This window comes from Neopsephotus bourkii, unplaced genomic scaffold (genome assembly GCF_033783945.1).
Source record: "Neopsephotus bourkii isolate Nb327-2 ecotype Australia unplaced genomic scaffold, CSIRO-AGI_Nbou_v1 NB_1835, whole genome shotgun sequence".
Lineage (NCBI taxonomy): Eukaryota > Metazoa > Chordata > Aves > Psittaciformes > Psittacidae > Neopsephotus > Neopsephotus bourkii.
Window position 1 is genome coordinate 34,260 of NW_026902308.1, and position 22,596 is coordinate 56,855.

General features: G+C 41.6%; 1 protein-coding gene across 1 annotated transcript in view; it reads right to left on the bottom strand.

Annotated features, from left to right (window-relative positions):
- Positions 1-2,352: 2,352 nt before the first annotated feature.
- LOC133207227 (zinc finger CCHC domain-containing protein 14-like) overlaps positions 2,353-22,596 on the bottom strand; it is a gene marked incomplete at its 5' end in the record, with an annotated part of 71,203 nt that continues 50,959 nt past the window's right edge. The window contains 11 exons of the mRNA XM_061343954.1: positions 2,353-2,725; positions 4,018-5,454; positions 5,541-5,681; positions 6,247-6,374; positions 8,386-8,477; positions 10,182-10,455; positions 11,510-11,564; positions 11,659-11,753; positions 16,003-16,112; positions 16,305-16,376; positions 19,517-19,590. Of these exons, the coding sequence (XP_061199938.1) occupies positions 2,670-2,725; positions 4,018-5,454; positions 5,541-5,681; positions 6,247-6,374; positions 8,386-8,477; positions 10,182-10,455; positions 11,510-11,564; positions 11,659-11,753; positions 16,003-16,112; positions 16,305-16,376; positions 19,517-19,590 (2,534 nt within the window). The remainder of the gene's footprint in view (positions 2,726-4,017; positions 5,455-5,540; positions 5,682-6,246; positions 6,375-8,385; positions 8,478-10,181; positions 10,456-11,509; positions 11,565-11,658; positions 11,754-16,002; positions 16,113-16,304; positions 16,377-19,516; positions 19,591-22,596) is intronic.

Below are 22,596 nucleotides of genomic sequence, written 5' to 3' on the forward strand. Positions count from 1 at the left end.
ACTGGGTGTAGGGAAGGCTTGGGAACTGCTGTTAGCTCATCAAACACTCATGCTGATTTAAGGTATTCGAGACCTCTGAAGTTGAACTTACTCTAAACCCAGACTCCACCACTTAAAACTGTTACCTAAAAGTACACAGAAGCCAGTTTAAGAATCATCAGCCTTAACTTTACACTAAGAAAACTATTCCAAAGAAAGCTCAGAAGAAAGGAATAAAACAGTTTGCTGAACAGAAATTCAGTTTTACAGTCCTTTTGTTACAGTTTTGAGACTGTGATAAATATTAGTCAAGACACTGTGCCCAGCCTTAGGCATTAAACCAAAATACAACTGGTACAGAAATTAGTATTATTTTTTTTTTGTTGTTGATTTTTGCTATTTTGAGAGGGATTGTAACACTTGCATGTGTGTTGAAATACAATTTACTTAAATACAATTCAGTTTTAAAATATTGTTTAAAAAAAGTGAATTCCCCCCCCGATAAAATAAGGTTTAGCTTTCAGCACATGTTCCAGGCCACTGAAGAGACCCTCCAAGCTGTAAAGAGTAAACATCACCACTGAAAACTGCATGTTTCCTTAGTGCAACACAGTATGACAGATTGTTCCTACCATTGTCTCAAGCTCATTAAGGCAAAGTAAATTGCATTGTTAGTTTTCATCACTCCAGTGTTGTAGGTCTGAAGGTTGGTTGTTAGAATTCAGGGAACCTCCTCTATGACAGGCAGAGTGAAGGAAGAATCTCCACAGTGCATGCAGTATTGCAGGATGTGAGCTGGGCTGGGGATACACAAATCTTTCTTCTTCATTGCATAGGAATAAAAATTAATCTTGTTTGTTTTAAAACTGAATGTTAGGCAAATTTAGATTTGGGTTTCCATGAAGCCAAATCCACTACAAGCTGCAGATCGCTACCTGGACTGAGCCTAGTTCCTGGCCATTTCACGTTGCTGTGCGCCTCCAGCAATGCTCCTTATTCCTGCTTACCTCCCTGGTGAGGCTGACAACCGCTCTCTGAGAACACAGGACTGAAGGATGGCCCAGAACATTTATTTCCTATGAACATGGTCCAGAAAGGTCTCAGCTGTCAAGCTAGCGCATCACCCCCTCACATGAATGTTTCACTGCTAAGGCCCCTCAGGGCAGCTCTACAACCTTCTCCGATACAACTTCCCTTGCTTCCAAGCAAAATTGGCTGCACCACTACAAATACTCTTCATCCTGGTGTGGTTTAAATGGGTGTAAGAAATATCTCCAAGTATAAACAAGACTTCAGACTTTCAAGGTGTCTTCTCAATTACAGTAAGCAAATGTTGCTATGATGTCAGATGCTTTAAAGAGAAGGCCTCACCCATCTAATGCCATCAGATTCCCTGGGTGAACCACGAGTATTAGTACCTTCTTTCAACCAGACAGGACCAAACTGTTTCAAATTAGCAGTTCAAGATTTGTTTGGCTTCCTCTCAAGTCCTAATTTAGATATGTCACCCACAAATGATGTTCACTAAGTGATTAGCACCAAAGCTAGTCATCTACAATCTATTGCAATAGAGGCTGACGAGTAATCCTCCAAAGTCTTGATAATAATGAAGTTTACTACCTTTTACATGTTTGACTTCTAGCACTTCTGAATCCTGTAGCAAAAGCCTCAGGGTAGGAGTCAAAGGGGTATTTTTTTATATAAAGTAAAGCAAAAGCTTGCAAACTCTGCTGCCACAGGGTTTTGTTGTGTTTTTTTTTTTGGTTTTTTTTTTTTTTTCCTTTTAGGATGGTTTAAAATTCATTTACAAAAGCAGAATAATAAGGTTTCTGTGAAAGAGACCTATGTACAGTAACAGTATGCAAAGGTTTTGTGTATTACAGGAATATATCCTTGAAGCCTTTATGACTCCGGAGTCTCTGGGACTTGGACCCTTGGAAACTAAGTTTATTCCACTTCTGGGAACCTAGCACTAGACAATGAAGTACAAGTTTGTTTCCAGAAGGAACCAAAACTGCCATGTGTGTTCTTCTGGAAGGGAAAGGAGAGCCTTACTTCAGATTTTTATTGTGTGGTTAAGTCACATAGCCTTCTGGTGCCAACTGTTAAAAGTTGGAACTTTTGCCTCTTGCACTGGTCTCAGAGTGACACTGTCTGCTAAAAGTGCAGAAAGCTTGAAGAGTTTTACATTCTTCTGTAGTGTAATCCTTAAAAATCCCAGAGATCAGTGCCTGATCACTTCTGAAAAAAAAATAGACATTTTACCTAGCCCAAGGGTGCCAGAGTCCTTCTGGCAAACAGCTACTCCCACCTCCAGCCTCCAGCTTCCACTTGAGAATGTAGGTGCCCTGGAGTTTGACGTTTCACCTTCAGAAGTCTGCATATGGCAACGTGCTCCAGCAAAAAGAAAGTACCTCAGATGTTGTACTCGCATCAGGCCAGCTCCACCATCCATCAATCCTATGACATGTACTCAGAATTTCCAACAACAAGATCCAAGCTTGAATTTGGCAATCAAAAATGGGTTTGATGCACCCCTAAGCTAGATTTTCTACCTAGTCTAATAAAGTAAAGCACCTTTGGATTAAAAAAATACATTAAGCTTAACAGCAACTGGAAGTTTCAGTTTTGTTTTTCAATCTCCTTATATCTCCATGGCTTACAGTATTTTCTTGCCAGTCGATAAACTGTCAGTCTGTGGAGTCAAGACCTTCAGAGGGAGGAGCATAGTTCAGCCTAAACGTACCTGGGGGAGAGGAAACAGAATAATTAAATAACATCAACCCCCTCATATCCATTACTTCCCTGCACTTTCTAAAACAAACTGCTTCTTAGACACAGAACAATATTACAGTAGAACGCTGGCTTGCAGCATGCCACTGAAGCTGCAGAAGAGGCTGATAAACGTATATCTGCAGCTGGTGGAGCTAAAAATCAAAGCTTGGTTTTACACAGTCAACGTCACTGGCTCAGATATCGTTTTAGGGCTGGCAAAAATTCATTTGGGATAGTTTAAATGGAAATTTAATTAATGAAATGAAATTCAGATTAAAAATGATTGGACTGTGTTTCTCAAGTTCTCTGAATTAGGACTGATGAGGCAGTGTCGCTTCTTCCCCATTGGCCACTATCAAAATATTATCCACAGAAACACCATTAATTATGCATATTTTAGCAGTGATCTCAATTGCTGCCTCAAAACTAGAGCAACTTGTTAATTTATAGTGTTCAAATACTTGTCTGCACCATATAAAACCAAATACAGACACCCACTACAGACGAGACACTGTGTAAAATGAGCACCTCAGTGCAGTTCCCTCCAATCAAAAGTTCATATTTCATTTTTTCAACCTATACCACATGCAAATTATCCCACCACAGTATGTCAATCAAAACAAATTAAAATGGGACTAGAAAGTGCTCTCAGCAAAAGTAATGTTTCTATCTTAGTGGTTTCCCACCTGGAATTAAGTATTTCAGCTCTCTCCTGAAGAAGCCTGAGCTATAACTGTGCAAGCAATATGCCCTAAAAAAATAATTATAGCAGCAAACACAGGACCTTCAGGAGCATCTGAACAGTAATTCTTCATTTAGGTTACAATTTTGGGGAGGAAGGGAAAGGGGGAACAGAGCTGTTCAGCTGGCAAACTTCCAGGGGAACTTGCCATCAGAACCAAAGATGACCTGGATGACAAGGTATAAGCAGCAACAATTCAGCTGCAACCTGTCAACAGAAGAACCTTCCTTCCCTCCATGCTTCTCCCCTTGCCTTGCAGAGCACCCAGGTCTGACTCTGGACCACACTTGGGCCCTGTGTCCTTGCACTGGGTCTGCACAAAACCAAGTTCAATTTACAAATACAGCTAAACTCCACCAGCTTTCAAGAACAAGATTTTTGTTTATGCAAATCAGAAGTTAAAGACAGGGAACTGCCATCAGCCTCCCTCCAGCCCTCGGGGCATGCACCCATTCCCCTTGGCTAAGCACAGCACTCCATGTGGAAGCCATGTCCTGTATCAGTCCCTCTTTCTGCTTTACCTTGTCGATTGAAATCCATTGGAGGCTGTTTGCAGTCCTGAGCTCTGTGACCACTGGCCCCGCAGTTGTAACAGGAGAGATTCCCATTTTTTTTGTGACTTGAACCATTGCTGTTTCCCATCATTCCCTGTGCCTGATACACCCCTGCTGTCCCTGTCATAAAGTTCTGCATTGGTGGCACTGCAAATGTCGACTGCCCAGTCACAGAGTCTGGTGCTATACCGCTATTGTAAGTGGTGTGGACCATGGGGAACGTTGTGCTGCTGTTGTACTGATGCGTGTTGATGTAGCTGTTACTACACAAAGGGTTGAAGGGCAAAAATGGAAAAGTAAACATTGACGGGCCTGAAAACGGGTGCTGAAAATAGTTAGTGTAGCTGACGGTCATACCACTCGATCCACAGTTCCCACTACACCCGCAGGAGCTGCACACCATGCACCCAGGCGGCTGCAGCTGCTGGTGGTGATGGTGGTGGTGGTTCTGGTTTGGTACTGGGATGCTCCCTGCGGATCCACTGCTGCTACTGCTGCTGTAGAAGTTGTTCTCGGCAACAGAGGAGAGCGTGGGGCTGGAGCTGGGTGCGGGGCAGCTGGGCAGATTGGCCATGGTCACAAAAGACATGGAGGGGTGGCTGCTGGAGGAGGCTGTGTTGCTGTTTGCACAGAAGCTGCCTTGCATTGGAGCCACTGGCATGCTGCTCATTGCAGAAAAGGCAGCTTTGGTGTTAGCTGTGTACAGAACAGTTCGAGGATTTATTATTGCAGGAGACACTGTTATTTGCATATTACTGGAGCAGGAAGTCTGTCCAGCAATGGCAGAATCAGTAGGAAAAGATGAAGACACCAGGAGTTTGATGGGTGGATGAGCCACGTGGAAGACTGTGCTGGATGTTACAGTGGCAGCAGTACTTGTTTCTACTATTAATCCTGGCTGCTGAGCTGTTTTTATCGCTCTGTCCAGAGTTGAAGCATGCACAGCTTTGGTTCGAGGATCAAAGTTAATAGTAGAAGTGAGTGAGATGTTCTCAGTGGCCCCTGACAGCACTTGCAAGGGCTGGTGGGGAGAAGATGCAGAAATAACATCCACCACTGTATTTTCAAAGCTCTTTTCCACTTTTATGCTGCTCCTAGATCCAGGAGAAACTTTATTTCTTTCTTCTAAAGATAAAAGAGAATGCATAGACGATGAAAGTAGCTTCATGTCTGCATTTCCATGCTCTGATTTATAGACTGAGTTTAGCATCCGAATAGGGGTGATGTGAGTAGAGGTTGCTGACATCATTTGCATGGGCAGAGCATGGTGGCTGGACAGATTGGAGCCCGTGTCATTTTGCACTGGTAAGACCTGAGCTGTGGGCCTGGCAGAGCTTGAAGTGAAATGGTTCAGTAACATCACTGACTTCTCCTTTTCTGAACCATCTAAGTGAATCTCTAAACCTAGGGACAGAAACATCTATAAATACAACTGCTTCATTAGACAAAGCTGGGCAACACAGGCACCCTCTTTGGTTGGTTCTGCTTACATCTCTCGTTCTCCTCAGCGCTGTCCGAGCTTTCTTCCCTTGTCTGGATCCCCATGGGGCTGGAAGAAGAGCTGGAGTATTCCGAAGAGCTGCCCTCAGGGGGCAGTGGGTGTGCTGGCTGATCCACATCCACTCGCAGCTCTGCAGATAAAAGGCCATCAGGGAGTGCAAACAAGAGTGGTAACACCTACTTGGCAGTGCCTAATTACAATTGTTTCATGACACCATCTAACATACAGTGATGGTCAAGATTTACAGACACATGCATCATCTAAGGAGCAGAAGTCTGGAGGCATAAGTCGCTGACTAGTGCAGCCAGCCATTCATATGAAGCCACGAGGAGGAAATTACTTTTTATTGAACTACATATACACAGAATCCCAGACTGGTTTGGGTTGGAAGGGACCTTTAAGCTTATCTAATTCCAACCCCCTGCCACAGGCAGGGACACCTTCCACTAGACCAGGTTGCTCCAACCGCTGTCCAACCTGGCCTTGAATGCTGCCAGGGATAGGGCAGCCACAGTTTCTCTGAGCAACCTGTGCCAGCGACTCACCACCCTCACAGTAAGGAATTGGACTTTTTGATTGCTCCCATTAAGCCAATGACATTTTGGTGAAAAAGCACAGTAAGAATGAGCTTACTCCTGTGCAAGGACACATTCAGCCTTGAGAGCAGAGCAGCGTCCTCAGCTCCTCCTTCTTACCTGCAGCATGGTTGCCACAAATACTCTGTATTTGCCCTACGTGTGTAGTAGGGGGAACCCTTGCCACACCGCTGCTGGTAACTGAAGAAGGTGTTGTGGGGTTTAGGCACCGTTTCTCTGACTTTTCTCTATAGGGTGATGGAGAAACATATGAGGAAACAGAAACTGGCTAAATCACAATAGATAAATTGATTTCTGAATGAAACTGAAGCAGACAGAGCCCACTAAATAATCCACTAAATGCTATGCTAATTTCAACTGGAAACATTTGGAAAACACATCAATCTTGGCACACAGTCCAAATATAACTGCTGGCAAGAAGCTACTAATGCTTTTATTTGTACAAGGGAAAATATCACCCAACAGTGACTAAATTCTACCACATAAGTACATCCTAAAGCCTATCCATGCACACCAAAACCAAAGAGAAAACCCATAAGCAGCCCAAAGTTTTCTTTTTGTAAACACACTTTGGGAAAACTAAAACTGATGAAAAGTGCTGTCAAGGAGCTTTGATAAATGGGCATGGATTTGGGTTTTTAATTACTTTGTAAGTAACTGCAGTAGCATCAGAATAAACATTTCCCTCTAAGAGGAGATGCAAAAAATAGGACAGTCTGTTGCATCAGTTTCCCCAAAGGGCTATTAATACTGCACAAAGCACTGGCAATATTATGTCACCTTCTTTATATCACCTTCACCACATGAAGCTGTGGTCTTCCTGAGACCACGTGACAACAGGTATCACAGTATCACAGTATGTTAGAGATTGGAAAGGACCTCAAAAGATCATCTAGTCCAATCCCCCTGCCGGAGCAGGAACACCTAGATAAGGTTACACAGGAACGTGTCCAGGCAGGTTTTGAATGTCTCCAGAGAAGGAGACTCCACAACCTCCCTGGGCAGCCTGTTCCAGTGTTCTGTCACCCTCACTGAGAAGAAGTTTCTTCTCAAGTTTAAGTGGAACCTCTTGTGTTCCAGTTTGTACCCATTGCCCCTTGTCCTATCATTGTTTGCCACTGAGAAGAGCCTGGCTCCATCCTCGTGACACTCCCCCTTTATATATTTATATACACTAATAAGGTCACCCTTCAGTCTCCTCTTCTCCAAACTATAGAGACCCAGCTCCCTCAGTCTTTCCTCATAAGGGAGATGCTCCACTCCCTTAATCATCTTAGTTGCCCTGCGCTGGACTCTCTCCAGCAGGTCCCTGTCCTTCTTAAACTGAGGGGCCCAGAACTGGACACAATATTCCAGATGAGGTCTCACCAGGGCTGAGTAGAGGGGAAGGAGGACCTCTCTCGACCTACTAACCACCCCCCTTCTAATACAACCCAGGATGCCATTGGCCTTCTTGGCCACAAGGGCACAGTGTCGGCTCATGGTCACCCTGTTGTCCACCAGGACCCCCAGGTCCCTCTCCCCTACACTGCTCTCTAACAGGTCGTTCCCCAACCTACACTGGAACCTGGGGTTGTTCCTGCCCAGATGCAGGACTCTACACTTTCCCTTGTTATATTTCATCAAGTTATTCCCCGCCCAACTCTCCAGCCTGTCCAGGTCTCTCTGGATGGCAGCACAGCCTTCTGGCGTGTCGGCCACCCCTCCCAGCTTAGTGTCATCAGCAAACTTGCTGATAGTACACTCAATTCCCTCATCTAAATCATTGATGAATATATTAAATAATACTGGTCCCAGTACCGACCCTTGAGGCACTCCACTAGATACAGGCCTCCAACTAGACTCCGCCCCATAGACTACAACTCTCTGGCTTCTCTCCTTCAGCCAGTTCACAGTCCACCTCACTACCCGATCATCCAGACCACACTTCCTCAATTTAGCTGGTATTTATGTTACAAGTGGGTCATTGTATCCTTTTAAAAAAGAGTTCACAAATTCTTTCCATTTGGTGATCCATACCACAACCCTGAACAGGCAACAGTAAACCACTAAGTACTAAATATCCAGTAAGAGCTTTTCAAAGTAACCAATACAACTTCAGAGGAAGGGAGATAAGCATTACCTATATTTAAAGCTGGGAACCCTGGTAGGTTTATGCTCTAGAAAGCAAAGACCATCACAGAACTTGTGTTAAATATCTTATGGCCTTAAAAAGAGCTCCCCCACACACACACTTACTTCTCCAACTCTAGCTGGGTCTTGAGCTTCTTCTTTGCTCCCATGGTGAGGGATTCAAACTTATTCAGATCTTCCTCAGTAAGACTCAGAAACTTGTAAAGAAAAAAATGTGTGCTTAGTTTTACAGCCTGGAATATACTTATGTACATTTTCAGTAGAGATGAATTCTGAAAATCAACTTTAAAGCAATTTTTTTAACATGTGTTAATTCAAAGAAACTCTCTAGTTTTTAACTATAAAATCAATGTAGAAAAAAGTGTGGGGGACCAGAACAAAAGAAAGAACATACATAGATTAATTAGGTATGTGCTTATATTAACTATTCACAATAAAGATGAAGTAATTTGTGTACATAATTTAAATAGAACTTTGTTCTACAATGGGTTTAAGGATATGATTCTCTGAATACAAAACAAAACAAAACCAAAAAAACTCCAAACAAAACCACTCTAGTTTACCTAGTTGTGTCATTTAACATAGAAATCAATGTGCAATCATCTCATCACCTTAATTAGAAAATATACTCCAAAATTAAATCTTAAAATAAAATATAGATATAGAATATGAAATTGAAATATACACATTTATAATAGAACGTAATGAAAATTAAAGGCAGCAAAGTATGCATAACAACACATGCTTTTTTAAAACATGCTAGAATATGCACAGTTTTGCTACTTTATTAGAGAAAAAACCTCCTATATATTTCCCTCACATAATGAAGAAAATCGAATCATATGGTCACCAAGGGTTAGGTGGCCAGGATTGTGCGTAGGTAGTTTTTTAATATGGGGAAGTTTTTTTTTGTGGCAAGACATTAAAGACACTTTGTTTTTATTTACTAACATTCCTTTTTTTTTAAAGATAAACAACTTTCTGTAGGTACAGCTTGATAGTATAAGAAGAATCCCTGGCAGTCTTCAAGACCAGTTTGCACAGGAACTTGAACAGCCTGGTCTAGTGGGAGGTGTCACTGCCCATGGCAGGGGGTTGGAACTAGATGATCTTTAAGGTTCTTTCCAACCTAAACATGCTATGATTCATGCTATGACTCTGGTAACAGATTAGAATTAAATCCATACAACATACTACAACCAGCAAGCACAAAGCCACCCCAATTTAGACTTAGCTCAACCTAAGTCCTTGCTCCACTGGAGGGCGTTCAAGACAGTAAGAGGACATTAATTTTATAGATGGAGGTGGGTAAATGCTGTAAAGGTATTCCATTTAGATAAAAGCCAGCAAACAAAGATACCATTTGTGACTCTTACTATGCAAATACAGAAGTCATTAGTTTTCCACAAGAATTTCTGCAGAAAAAAAACCCACCTCACGTTCACTTGCAGGTACATGCCATGCTAATGGTCATGTCAAAAATCTCTGAATCTATTTTTTTTTTAATCAGGATAACCAAATATTTTCAGAGAAAAATCCACAAAGCAGCAGAATAAAAAAAATCTTTACATATTTTAGTTATGTACTGCATATCAAAGAGATGAACAGAGGGAGCCAAAGCATACCTCCTAAGGCCCCATGCAAGTTGGATCTTCAAGCATTCAGTTAAGAATTCTGAAACAGGAGGCAGCTGTGGAACAGCCCAGGCCCCAGACACAACACAGAGCCAAAATAGAAAGGCTTTCATCAAAATATTATTTCTTCAAGAAAGCAAAACCTTCACAGTATTTGCTAATAACTTCTGCAATTGTTGATGCAGATGTCTGCAGCCTCTCTTTCTGCACTAGAGAACATAAGTATGATTTAAAAGCCGGCTCCCTTTGTTTAATCTACTGCCCTACCTTTTCCATTGTGAGCTGTTTGAAGACAGGATAGTATTTGTGCAACCGCAGTTTCCTGAGCCAGTCTAAGATCCCATTTTGCTCCTGCGTCTGAGGGGTCTGTGGACTGGAAGACATTAACATGGGTGAAGAAGAGGTGTCCATCTGGGTGCGATAGGCCAACGATGAGCCAGTACCTCCTGCATGGGAACAGTGGGGTAGTGCAACGGCGGCAGCAGCTGAGTGCTGAATGTGATTCTGAGAAGACTGAATGCCAGTCACTCCACATATAGGTCTGCAAAACAGTAACATAATTCAGTTTAGCACACTGAATCCATCTCACCCATAGTTCAGCTACTACGGCCATACAAATCTACCACTTCAAGGATTTATGATAAAACCTTCACTGTTGGATCCAAGTTACAGATTTATCTCTCTGCTGTTCAATAGCACAATAAAACCAGTGCAGTTTAGGGCAAATAGTGTTATCTTTAGCTTAAGCAGAGGTTTCCTTCTAGAATCACAGATAGTGTACGTTCTACTACCTCTGCGATTTAAAATAAGTTTAGAGATAATGGCCACGGTTCATTGTAATTCTCTGCATTATTAAAATGAAGCCCAAATATAATCCTGTGTGAATTTTTACATGTGGAGGTAGCAAAATAATCCACAATATTGGCTCCTTGGAGGGTCCTGGGTTTTGTTGGAGAAAATTAAAATTGCCTCTTAAGAGAATGAGTTCTGAGTTGGCTAAATCCTAACAAAAGGCAAAAGAATTTCTTTCCTCCTTTTCCAAAAGCTGATTTCTACTGCCCTTGGAAGAGGTCTCCTCCTCCATCTGAAATGAAAAACCCTGATGTACAAAGAAACATTCAAATATGCTGTACAGAGAAAAAAAACCCTTTCAGAGATGCTCTAGTCTCCCTTTGCCCACAAAGAACTGTACTATGGATGACACACACCTACAACTGATGCAAAACAATTCCTTCTAAGTATGTGATTGAGACCATTACAACTTCTGCAGCAAGCAGTGTATCACAAAGACATCATCCATCACCACAGCTCAACACTGAAGTGTTAAAGCTTTAACTTTAAAGTGTTGAAGCTTTAAACCTTCAGAGAAAGGCTGCTTAGAGAAGGTGTTCATAGGCTTTTTCTGCCAGCAGGAACACTGCAGTCCTCTGATCTCATCTCCCATGTTAACAGTGGTCAGAAGGTTTCCCTAAATTCTTCTCTCTGAATATACACATTTCTTAGGGCAAGAGAGCCACTGCCAATGACAGATAGCTCCTGAGGTGATGGGGTTTTACAACTAATCAGAGCAAATTTAAGCATAATAAATGTTTCACCTTCCAGATGTTCCCAGTGTAGCTCCTACTTTATAAAGGGAGGGGTCGCCAGGATCTAAAAAACAGGAAACAGAAGTTACAAGTGGCATTGGTTTATGAAATGTATATCAGTACAAAAAAAAATAAATTGAAACTTTATTTAAACTTACTTGAACTCTGAAGTTGCTGTGAAGGAGATGAAGTGCTGAAGAACTTTCTAACGTGGTCATTTTTCACCATATGGGAAGGTAATGGTGCCAAATACCTGCATGCTCATCAAAAGCAAACAACCCCCCCCATTCTGTTATATTTGATTTGAAGCCGCCTATACAATAAAGATTACAGAATGTACATGACATTTTGAAACTGAATTTGAAATTTTAAAAATAAAACATAAAAGACCTTTGAAATTAATATCACCATGCAATACTGAATCAAAGTATGGATGTTCTTATGCTGAATACTACTTAAACATGTTACCATTGTGTTGCTTTCAACTCTGTTGAGTATTTTGGTAAAGATGCTTAATTTAGGAACACTGAACACCTGTAAGGCAGAAAATGTTCAAACATAAACTTGAAATTTTCCTTTCAAATTCACGAATCTGACAACCATAAAGTATAGATAGATCTGTTATTTAATTTTCTCCTCTTGGAGATAAAGAGCAGAGGCACAGTCTGGCAGTGTAGGGAAAAAGTCCGTAAAACTTATGTCACATTTTCTCTGGGATTACCCTGCCTCTTCTAGGGGAAAATATCCTAAAACTTTGCAAAGTATAAAGTATGTTCTATCAACATGACTAAACTTGTAGTCATGCAAAAACTCTGGCCAAATCTTCTATAGATTTCAAAAATATATAGAAAAATGTTTTAAAAAAGAGACAATTTTGAACATATCTTTGTCAAGTTTAAAAAGTCTTTGAGTAAAAAGTAATACAACTATACACATGCACACAAATGTGCTTTCCAACTTGAAAAATCACAATTTATTTCTGAATATTTCAAATATATAGCATTTAACAGAACAGTTTCTTTCTCTGCTCCAGAGACACAACCATCACTCTGTGAACATAGATTGCTGCTCCATTAACCTAGATTTGTAGAAACTGTTGCTTGTTGAACTGCAGCAACATGCATTCTGTCTTACCCTCCTTAATTCTCATCAATAGGCTGTGATCCTCAAAGCACAGAAGGGACTATTTAAAATCATAGAATCATAGAATGGCTTGGATTGGAAAGGACCTTAAGATCATCTAGTTCCAAAACCCCTGCCATGGGCAGGGATGCCTCACATTAAACCATGTCACCCAAGACTCCGTCCAACCTGGCCTTGAACACTGATGGAGCATTCACAACTTCACTGGGCAACCCATTCCAGTGCCTCACCACCCTTACAGTAAAGAACTTCTTCCTTATATCTAATCTAAATGTCCCCTGTTTAAGTTTGAACCCATTAACCCTTAGTCCTATCACTTCAGTCCCTAATGAAGAGGATCTCTCCGGCATCCTTGTAGGCCCCCTTCAGATACTGGAAGGCTGCTATGAGGTCTCCACGCAGCCTTCTCCAGGCTGAACAGACCAGGCTTTAATTGTCTTGCACAAAGCTGCTTTCCAAGATGCCAACGTTTGCTTATTTGTGTTTGACAGCATCTACTTCAATGATGTCAGCCTGATGGACAGGTATGTGTCTGGCACAGTGTGAGAGTAGCCTGACCAGTTTCCCAGCATGAACTTGCCACAGAGGGAGAGGTTTACGTGAGCTGTTGAGCCCAGAAAATCCAGACAGCACGGGAGGATCCTTGTTGTCCTGAGGAGTTTCACTGTGGAGCTCTACCTTGCTTTGCAGTTTCAAAATACCAGGTTTGACTCTATTTCAGTGAGCGTGGTTTAGTGCCCAGCTCATCTTCTGTCTGAAACAAAATGCATGCTTAACATGTAACTTCTATTTTATAACTCTCTCCCTGGAGGAAAGTAAGAATTGATTGTCCTTTCTGGAACTCTGTAGGATACATCATTTAATTCTCTAAATAGCTTTTCTCAGTGTTCACGTCTGATACTTGCTTGCCCTTCATTCTCCAAACCTTTCTTCAGGCCTCTGTGCGAGCGTCACAAGTTCCTCCAGGATAACATGGTTGAAATCCCCAACCGGCTCCGCTTCTCGGAGATGAAGTATATTCCACTATCTGAAGAGGGCCTATAGGGATGCTGGGGAGGGACTCTTCATTACAGACTGTAGTGATAGGACAAGGGGTAAAGGGTCAAAACTTAAACAGGGGAAGTTTAGCTTGGATATGAGAAAATTCTTTCCTGTTAGGGTGGTGAGGCACTGGAACAGGTTGCCCAGGGAGGTTGTGAATGCTCCATCCCTGGCAGTGTTCAAGACCAGGTTGGACGAGGCCTTGGGTGATATGGTTTAGTGTGAGGTGTCCCTGCCCATGGCAGGGGGGTTGGAACTTGATGATCTTAAGGTCCTTTCCAATCCAAGCCATTCTATGATTCTATGTTAAGGTCCTGCCCAACCCTAACTATTCTATGATTCTATGATTCTCAGCCTGTCTTCATATGGGGGGTGCTCCAGCCCCCTGATCATCCCTGTGGCCCTCCTCTGGACTTGCTCAAACAGCTCCATGTCCTTTTTATATTGAGGAAACGAGAACTGTACACAGTGCTCCAAGGGGGGTTGCACAAGAGCAGAGTAGAGGGGCAGGATCACCTCCTTCAACCTGCTGGTCATGCTCCTTTTGATGTAGCCCAGGATATGGATGGTTTCCCGGCTGCGAGCGCACACTGAAGCTGGCTCATGTTAAGTTTCTCATCAACCAACACCCCCAAGTCCTTCTCTGCAGAGCTGCTCTGAATCTCTTCTCTGCCCAACCTGTAGCTGTGCCTGTGATTGCCACAACCCAGGTATAGGACCTTGCACTTGGCTTGGTTAAACTTCATGAGGTTGGCATCAGCCTACCTTACAAGCATGTCAAGGTCCCTCTGGATGGCATTCCTTCCCTCCCTCCAGCATGTCAACCAAACCACACAGCTTGGTGTCATCAGCAGATTTGCTGAAGGGTGCACTCAATTCCACTGTCCATGTCACTGACAAAGATGTTGAACAGGATCAGTCCCAACACTGACCCCTGAGGGACACCACTCCTTACTGGTCTCCATCCAGACATTGAGCCATTGACCACAACTCTTTGCGTGTGGCCATCCAGCCAATTCTTTATCCACCAAGTGGTACATCCATCAAATTGATGTCTCTCCAATTTAGAGACAAGGATGTCTTGTGGGACAGTGTTGAATGCTTTGCACAGTTCCAGGTAGATGATGCCAGCTGCTCTACCCCTGTCCATCAGTTCCGTAGCCCCATCATAGAAGGCCACCAAATTGGTCAGACAGGATTTCCTCTTAATGAAGCCATGCTGGCTGTCACCAAGCACCTTGTTGATTTTCATGTGCCTTAGCATGCCTTCCAGGAGAATCTGCTCCAAGATTCTGCCAGGCACAGAGGTGAGACTGACTGGTCTGTAATGCTGTTTGCCATGAAAACTAATCTAGGCATGCATCTTCCGGCTCTGACTGTGGAAAACCAATATCCATGGTGGCTCTGCCAGGGGTCTTTCTTAACTTAGGGAAAATAGGTGTTCAGCATAAGCTCTAATAAAAGTTAGTATTTTAAAATGCCATTTAATACTTTGCATAGATACAGACAGTACTAGATGAAAATAATGAAGTCCCTCAAATTTTCCTAGCAAAACTATTTCAGTATTTTGAAAGAGAGAACTGATGTGACCTGAAACAGATGAAGACTTTTTTAAATGGTTATTTAGATTAGATAAAGGCCAAGCGATTTGTGATAATTCGAGGAGGTACTATCTAATGCTTTAAAAACATTTTATTTGTTAATGGCTTCCACAAATGTAATGCTATTACATATACATACACACCTACTTTTTAAAAAGTAAAGTAAAATAAATACCATGACAGCCTAAAACAACTGAGACAAAAAGACAAAACCAAACAAAACAAAACAAACACACACACAAAAAAAAAAAAAATCACACCTCTCTAAAGGGGTGGTGGTGGGGGGGAATCCCCACAACCCATCCATCAGTACAGAAGGATGACTATTCAGGCAGCTATCTTTTTGCTGAGTTTTAGGGTGTGAGTTTGTTTGTTGTGGGTTTGGGTTTTTTTTGTTTTTTATTAAAGCAGTTTGGGCTATTTTTTGATCTCAAACCAAGCTTCTGCAAATCCTATTTGTTTTGAACAAGGAATGAGGAAATGTTTTCCAGGAAGCTTAATACTGAATATTATTACCATCTATGTTTCTGAATAAAGAATTCCTGGAAAATTCTTCTGCACTGGAATTAGTAGAACATCAAGAAATAATGCTTAGGATCAGGCTGTAATTTCTTGAGAGTATCTTAGAAAATGATTGTTTTGTTTTTTTTCTTTCAGTTGGTGAAAAAAGCCAAGTGTCAAGAAAAAAACCCCACAACAACAGAAATCCCAGCATACCTAAGGTCTGATTCCAGGTCCGTGTGGTTCTGTTCTAGGCAAAATGAATCTGGACCAGCTAGGCAAGGAATGAATTTCTCCAAGTTTTCTTCTGGATACAGCTGAGATAGCTAAATGTAGAGTATAGTACAAATAACAAGTGAAAAGAGGACTTGTTACTCATATGAGATTCGATGCACAATAACTTTTAAGTCAAACATTTTATGAAATTCAGTCTAATTTAAAAAATGTCATTTAATAAAAACTACATGCAGGAATAAAACAGCTTTCCATGTTCAAAGTACTTTTCATATTGCCTTTACCTTTGAAATAAATTCAGTCACTTCAATGGAAGATTTGGTTACCAATGTCATTGAAGAATCAGACCACAGGACCTTAGGAAGTAAACAGCATTCAGTTTAGTAACTAATGGTCAGGGATTTAAATTTTGTTGCAAAAGATCAATAATAAGTATCAAATGTCACCCCCCAGACTGCAATAAAGTTTGCAATGTGTGACAGCAATAAGGAAAATTTTTTTCTTTGTGCACAAGTAACTATTACTCAGTTCTCCCTCACTGCCCTGTTCTTGCTATTATACTTAACAGCTATTCTAAATGCTTAAAAAAGCACTCCATAGTTTACACAGCTATTGCACACTGCAGATGTTGTATTAAGCAACAGACTACTAAGTAATAGATTTTTTTTCCTCTCATCACTGTTAAAACACCTGCTTTGTAGAATCTGATATACAATATGAACAACTCACCACAGCACAACAGAACTCATTTATAGTTAAACAACTCCATATGCCATGCAAAGTTGAAGATGGCAGTAAATCACCCCACTGCAAAGAGAGGTATAGCCTTAGAAAGGAAACCTGCAGTTCCTGCTCTAGCTATGCTCTTTAGACACCATCTTGTATATGCCCTAGAAGAAGGAAAAGATTCAGTATCCCTTCTCATATGCATTAAGTTATTACATTCTTAGATACAAAGGCATTTATTGCTTGATAGATGATTAGTCTAACTGAGCCAAAGCCAGGATTTCTTGGCACAAAGGACATCAGCATGAGACTGGCCAATGATAAATGCCTTCAGACTCCAAGTATCTGTTCATGGCATTTGGGAAGAATATGGATCTTCAGCAGTTAGAACTGCTAGGGAAGAAAGCTGGGTTTATGTGTTAAGAATCAGGAGACCATCATCTCAAATGGCACTAGTTTCAATGACAACTGAAAACATACAGAAAGTTTTTCCAGCCATCAGAATGCTGCCAAAAAGACTGGTGAGAGAAGAGTATTTCAAAATACGTTACATAATGGAGGAATTTCCTCTCTAAAGAGCTGCTACAAAAAAAAAAAAAAAAAAAAAGGAAAAGATAAAGAGAACTTAAGCAGTTTCTGGTTTTACAAAGCCTGTGGGGTTTTTTGCTGTTTGGTGGGGCTTTTTTGGTATTTTTTTTTTTTTTTTTTTTTTTTACATTCATGATAAATTAATACTTTTTTAGATTCATGAGTGTGGAGACAGTGTTCTCATGGGAGAATGCATAATTGGTACATAAACTGAATAATCCTGAAAGATACAGCAAGGCTGTGAGAGGCCCGTGGAAGCTTAAGCAAGCAAGATAAGAAGAAGCTGTAATTCACTGAGTTAATGAGAACTGTGGACTGTTAGCAAGCTTTTGAGGTCAAGTTCTCACACCTGTGCTTAACCAATTATGTGTTAGTCACTAAGGGTCTTCAAGACATGTACCCAATCATAATATGCCAAATCACTGTGCCTGTAAGAAATGGCATATAAGGAGTTAAAGCTTTGTACTAAATTGGCATTTGCTGATCACATTGATCGTTCCTGCGTTGTCTGTGACTCCTGCATCGACACATGAGAAATTTCAGAAAAAACTAGAACTTTCTAGCTTTGTAATAACCCAATATTTGCTATGACTACCATTTTGCCAACTTGTTATAATTTTCAATACTTATAAAACAAAAATATGAACCATAAATACAGGGAAGTGATGCTGAAAACAGTAAACTACGCTACTGACCTTCTATTCTCAAGCAAAACATTTAATAGTTGGGTTTCTAACCAAGCAAACAGCAATTTATTAGCTTAACTAAACTACATACTATTCTTTGAGCTATAAGCTGTCAAGTAAAAAGCTGATAAAAGCAATTTCTGGTATTTAAAGAAAAATTTATAATAGGAAAAGATGCTTTACAAGATGCTAATATGCAACTGGAATCACCACAACTGCATACTTCATAAAGACTTTTTAAAACCCCTTGAAAAACTCCTTTCTAATATTGATATTTGGAACAATCATGGGATTTGGAAAATTCAGAACATTATCCATGAACTAAGTCACAGAGTTTAACACTGTCAACACCACAAGCAGATGGTGAATTGATGCTCTATCTTGGGTGGTAGTTTTAACTAATAACCTTTTATTTTTGGTAGAAGTTGCAGAGAATTGAAATTCTGCTGTTTGCTTTCAGGTTCTCCTTTTCTCACCGTTTGGCTCCGCTGCCTCATTAAGCAAACCAAAGACATTTTCTGGGCTTTGTGTTTTGAATTTTGGAATACATCATTCCAACTAGATGGGAGACAAGCAGTTTGTCATTCTTGCTCACCAGCACCCAGAATTCAGTGTCCACTATTAACACAAGGCTTCACAGAATGAAGTCATCCCTCCACAGAAACTGAGCAATGACCGGACCTCCAAAAGATGAGTAAAAAGGGGGGGGGGTGTGGGGGGGAAGCAATTTCTAGCAGCTTGTGACTAACCACCCTCATACAAAAGAAACTATTCTCATTTCCAGTTTGAATTAGTCTGACTTCAATTTCCAGACCACAGTTCCTGTTATGCCTTTTTCTGATAGATTAATGCCCCCTTTACAGTATAACATTTTCTTACCTTTGAAAATGCTTTTATATGATACTGAAAATCATCTTTCAGTCAAGTTCTTTAAGTCTCTCACTACATGGCATTTTCCTCAAGCTTTGAATAATTTCCAGAGCTATTTTCTGTACTCCTCAATACCCCTTTTATAACCAGTAATGCCTGAAGGATACACCAGTCTCACATTCCCCTCAGCACTGCATGCAAAACTACATGACCATCCCACCTCTTTTTCTGTATGTGCAGCAGTGCCCAAAGTGCCTTAAATTCACATTTGTCCATATTAAGACTTAAATTCTTTCTAGCTTCTGCATTCAGCACATAGATAACTGTTCTATAAGTGTGGCATGATATTTTCTCCTAAATATATACTTAGCCATAACTTGCTGCATTAGAATCTATATCTACTTTGCCTGTATCCCACTAACCAGACAATCTCTGCATCATCCACATATGTTCATAACCAGCATCATATGACTACTTCCAAATCACTGATTAAAAAATGCTACCATCTATCTCACAGGAGATCCACTAGACCAGTTTCTGGGATCTAGCAATGAGGTTTGAGAACTTAAATCCTCCTTAGGTATTATTATCCTCCCTTCTTTCATAGTAAAAAAACCCCAACTTACCTCAAAGGAATATACAGCATTTCTTTCATTCTTCTTGTGTGCTAGTCCCTTTAGTTCTACTTTTTCAACACTCACTATGAAAAAACAAAGAGATCAGAAGAATGAAGCAGATATTCTTAAATGCATGCAAAAGTGATGACTCTCGGTGAGTGCCAGGACTTGCTTTGAGAGCACCTGATGCTTGTGGAAGTCCTTCAGGTGCACAGCTCAGGATTGCCTCGCTCAGCAGACAGGAAGGTTGATAACACCACTGCGTGATGCTTTCAACTCCAGCCTTAGCACAGCTTCATCTCAACAAGCACCCAAACAACACACTAAATGCAAAGTTCCTCATGGCCTTATCATACCACTCATCTATATAACAGAGTGCTAATCAAACGTGCATGGACTTATCTTAATAACATCAAGAAGCAAACACCAACCCTCCAAGTGTCCACTGTTAAGTCCACCCCTCGATCAGGAGCCCATCTCTGTGTTGCATCTCTGCCTTAATGGCTTGAGGTGTCATAGGACCACTGGGCCAAAAATAATTCACCCTTATGTTGCCAATCTAAGTCCATCTGAGCCACTTTAATCTTAACAGCTTTATCCACTTGTTGGTTGTTCTGGTGTTCCTCAGTGGCCTGACTCTTGGGTACATGAGCAACTATGTGGCGTACCTTCACCACCAGCTCCTGCACCCAGGCAGCAATACCTTGCCACAGTGCAGCAGCCCAGATGGGTTTCCCTCTGCGTTGCCAGTTGCTCTGCTTCCATTGCTGCAACCACCCCCACAGGGCATTTGCCACCATCCAGGAGTCGGTATAGAGATAAAGTACTGGCCACTTTTCTCGGTCAGCAATGTCCAAGGCCACCTGGATGGCTTTCACCTCGGCAAACTGACTTGATTCACCCTCTCCTTCAGCAGTTTCTGCAACTTGTCTGAGGGGACTCCATACAGCTGCCTTCCATCTCTGATGCTTTCCGACAATACGGCAGGACCCATCAGTAAACAAGGCATATTACTTTTCACTTTCTGACAGTTTATTATATGATGGGGCCTCTTCAGCACACATCACATCCTCCTCTGGTGACATTCTAAAATCTTTGCCCTCTGGCCAGTCCATGATGACTTCTCAGATTCCTGGATGACTGGGATTTCCTATTTGAGCTCGTTGTGTGATTTGTGTGGCCCACTTATTCCATGTAGCATCGGTTGCATGATGTATAGAGAAGACCCTGCCTTTGAGCATCCAGCTCAGCACAGGCAACCGGGGTGCCAGGAGGAGCTGTGCTTCAGTACCAATCACTTCTGAAGCAGCTCGAACCCCTTCATAGGCTGCCAGTATCTCTTTTTCAGTTGAGGTATAGCTGGCCTCAGATCCTCTGCATCCTTGACTCCAAAAGCTGAGGGATCAACCTTGATTTGGAGAAAACTCCAGGAAAAAACTCGCCAACAAAGCTTTCAAGTTGACAAGCAGGTATTCTTTATTGCGGTGCCAGGAGACAAGGGGGATAACTCCTCTTAATGTGCGTCTCCCTTATTGCTACACAAGCCGTCCTTATATAGCCACTGGGTATATATACATATTCATGAGGCTACATAGAGATTACATCATTTTCTAGAAAGTTTCCCCTCATGCGTACAGAACTGTGGTGGTGGTCTCTGAGGGCCCTTTACTTCTTCCAACAGTCTTGATCACTTCTGGCAGCCTTTGAAGCACACCCAGTAAATAATGTTTATACCAGCTTAATTGGTTCATTAATACCACAGACATAACAATCCTCCTCTCCTTCTACTTATCAGTTAGTTTAATTACAACCCACCCTGGACGCCTGCCATTCACAGATAGTCCTTATCCTTATGTCCTGTTCTTCTAGCCTGTTTTTCTTACAGTCATTTTGTACTAAAGTCATAAGGGCCTAAAACTACATCAACGACAATGGTTTATCTTATACAAGAGTTCTCAGTATGTACTCTAGCTGTACTCTTTTTTCCATGTATCATGCACCTCAGTAATTTTCCATTGCTACTGTTACAAAGCCATCAAACTTAACATTACTTAAAACTGATTCTAAAGGTTTATATATTTCATATGGCAGATGGTAGGGCTGTGTTTCCACCCCTAGGCCAGTCGATTCCAAGTGTACTGGACACCCCTGAATGTAAAATCAAACTGTGGCCTGTATTCTGCTGCCAAAGGAACTGAGAAAAATGCATTGGCAATATCAGTTGTGGCATACCACTTGTCTGCCTTTGACTCCAGTTCATACTGAAGTGCTAGCATGTCCAGTACGGCAGCACTCAATGGTGGTGTGACTTCATTCAGGCCACAATAGTCTACTGTTAGTCTCCACTATCTGTTAGATTTTGCACTGGCCTTATGGGGTTATTAAAGGGTGAGTGGGTCCTATTGATCACTCCTTGGCTCTCCAGTCTACGGATCAGCTCATGGATGGGAATCAGGGAGTCTTGGTTTGTGCGATATTGCCACCGGTGCACTGTTGTGGTTGCAATTGGCACTTGTTCTTCGACCTTCAGCAGCCCCACAATAGAAAGATCCTCTTAGAGGCCAGGCAAGGTGGACAGCTGCTTAATTTCCTCTGTCTCCAAAGCAGCTGTACCAAAAGCCCATCAGTATCCTTTTGGTTCTTTTAAGTACCCTCTCCTGAAATAGTGTATGCCAAGGATTCCTGCTGCTTCTGGCCCAGTCACAATGGGGTGCTTTTGACACTCCTTCCCAATCAGGTTGATTTCAGCCTCTAGTAGAGTCAGCTCTTGGGTTCATCCTGTCACTCCAGAAATACAAATGTGTTACACCCCTTGATAGCTTGATGGCATCAGGGTACACTGTGCACTGGTATTTACTAGAGCCTTATACTCCTGTGGGACTGATGTACCAGGCCATCTCATCCACACAGTCCAGTAAACCTGATTGTCCCTCTCTTCCACCTGGCTGGAGGCAGGGCCCATCTAACAGTGATCATAAGATTCTTCATTTACTTCTTATACAAAGGGATTGTAATTCCTTACCATAGGAAGTGGAGTGAAATAAACCCTTCCACTCCATCTGGGAAGCTGCTCACCAAAGACTGGAGCA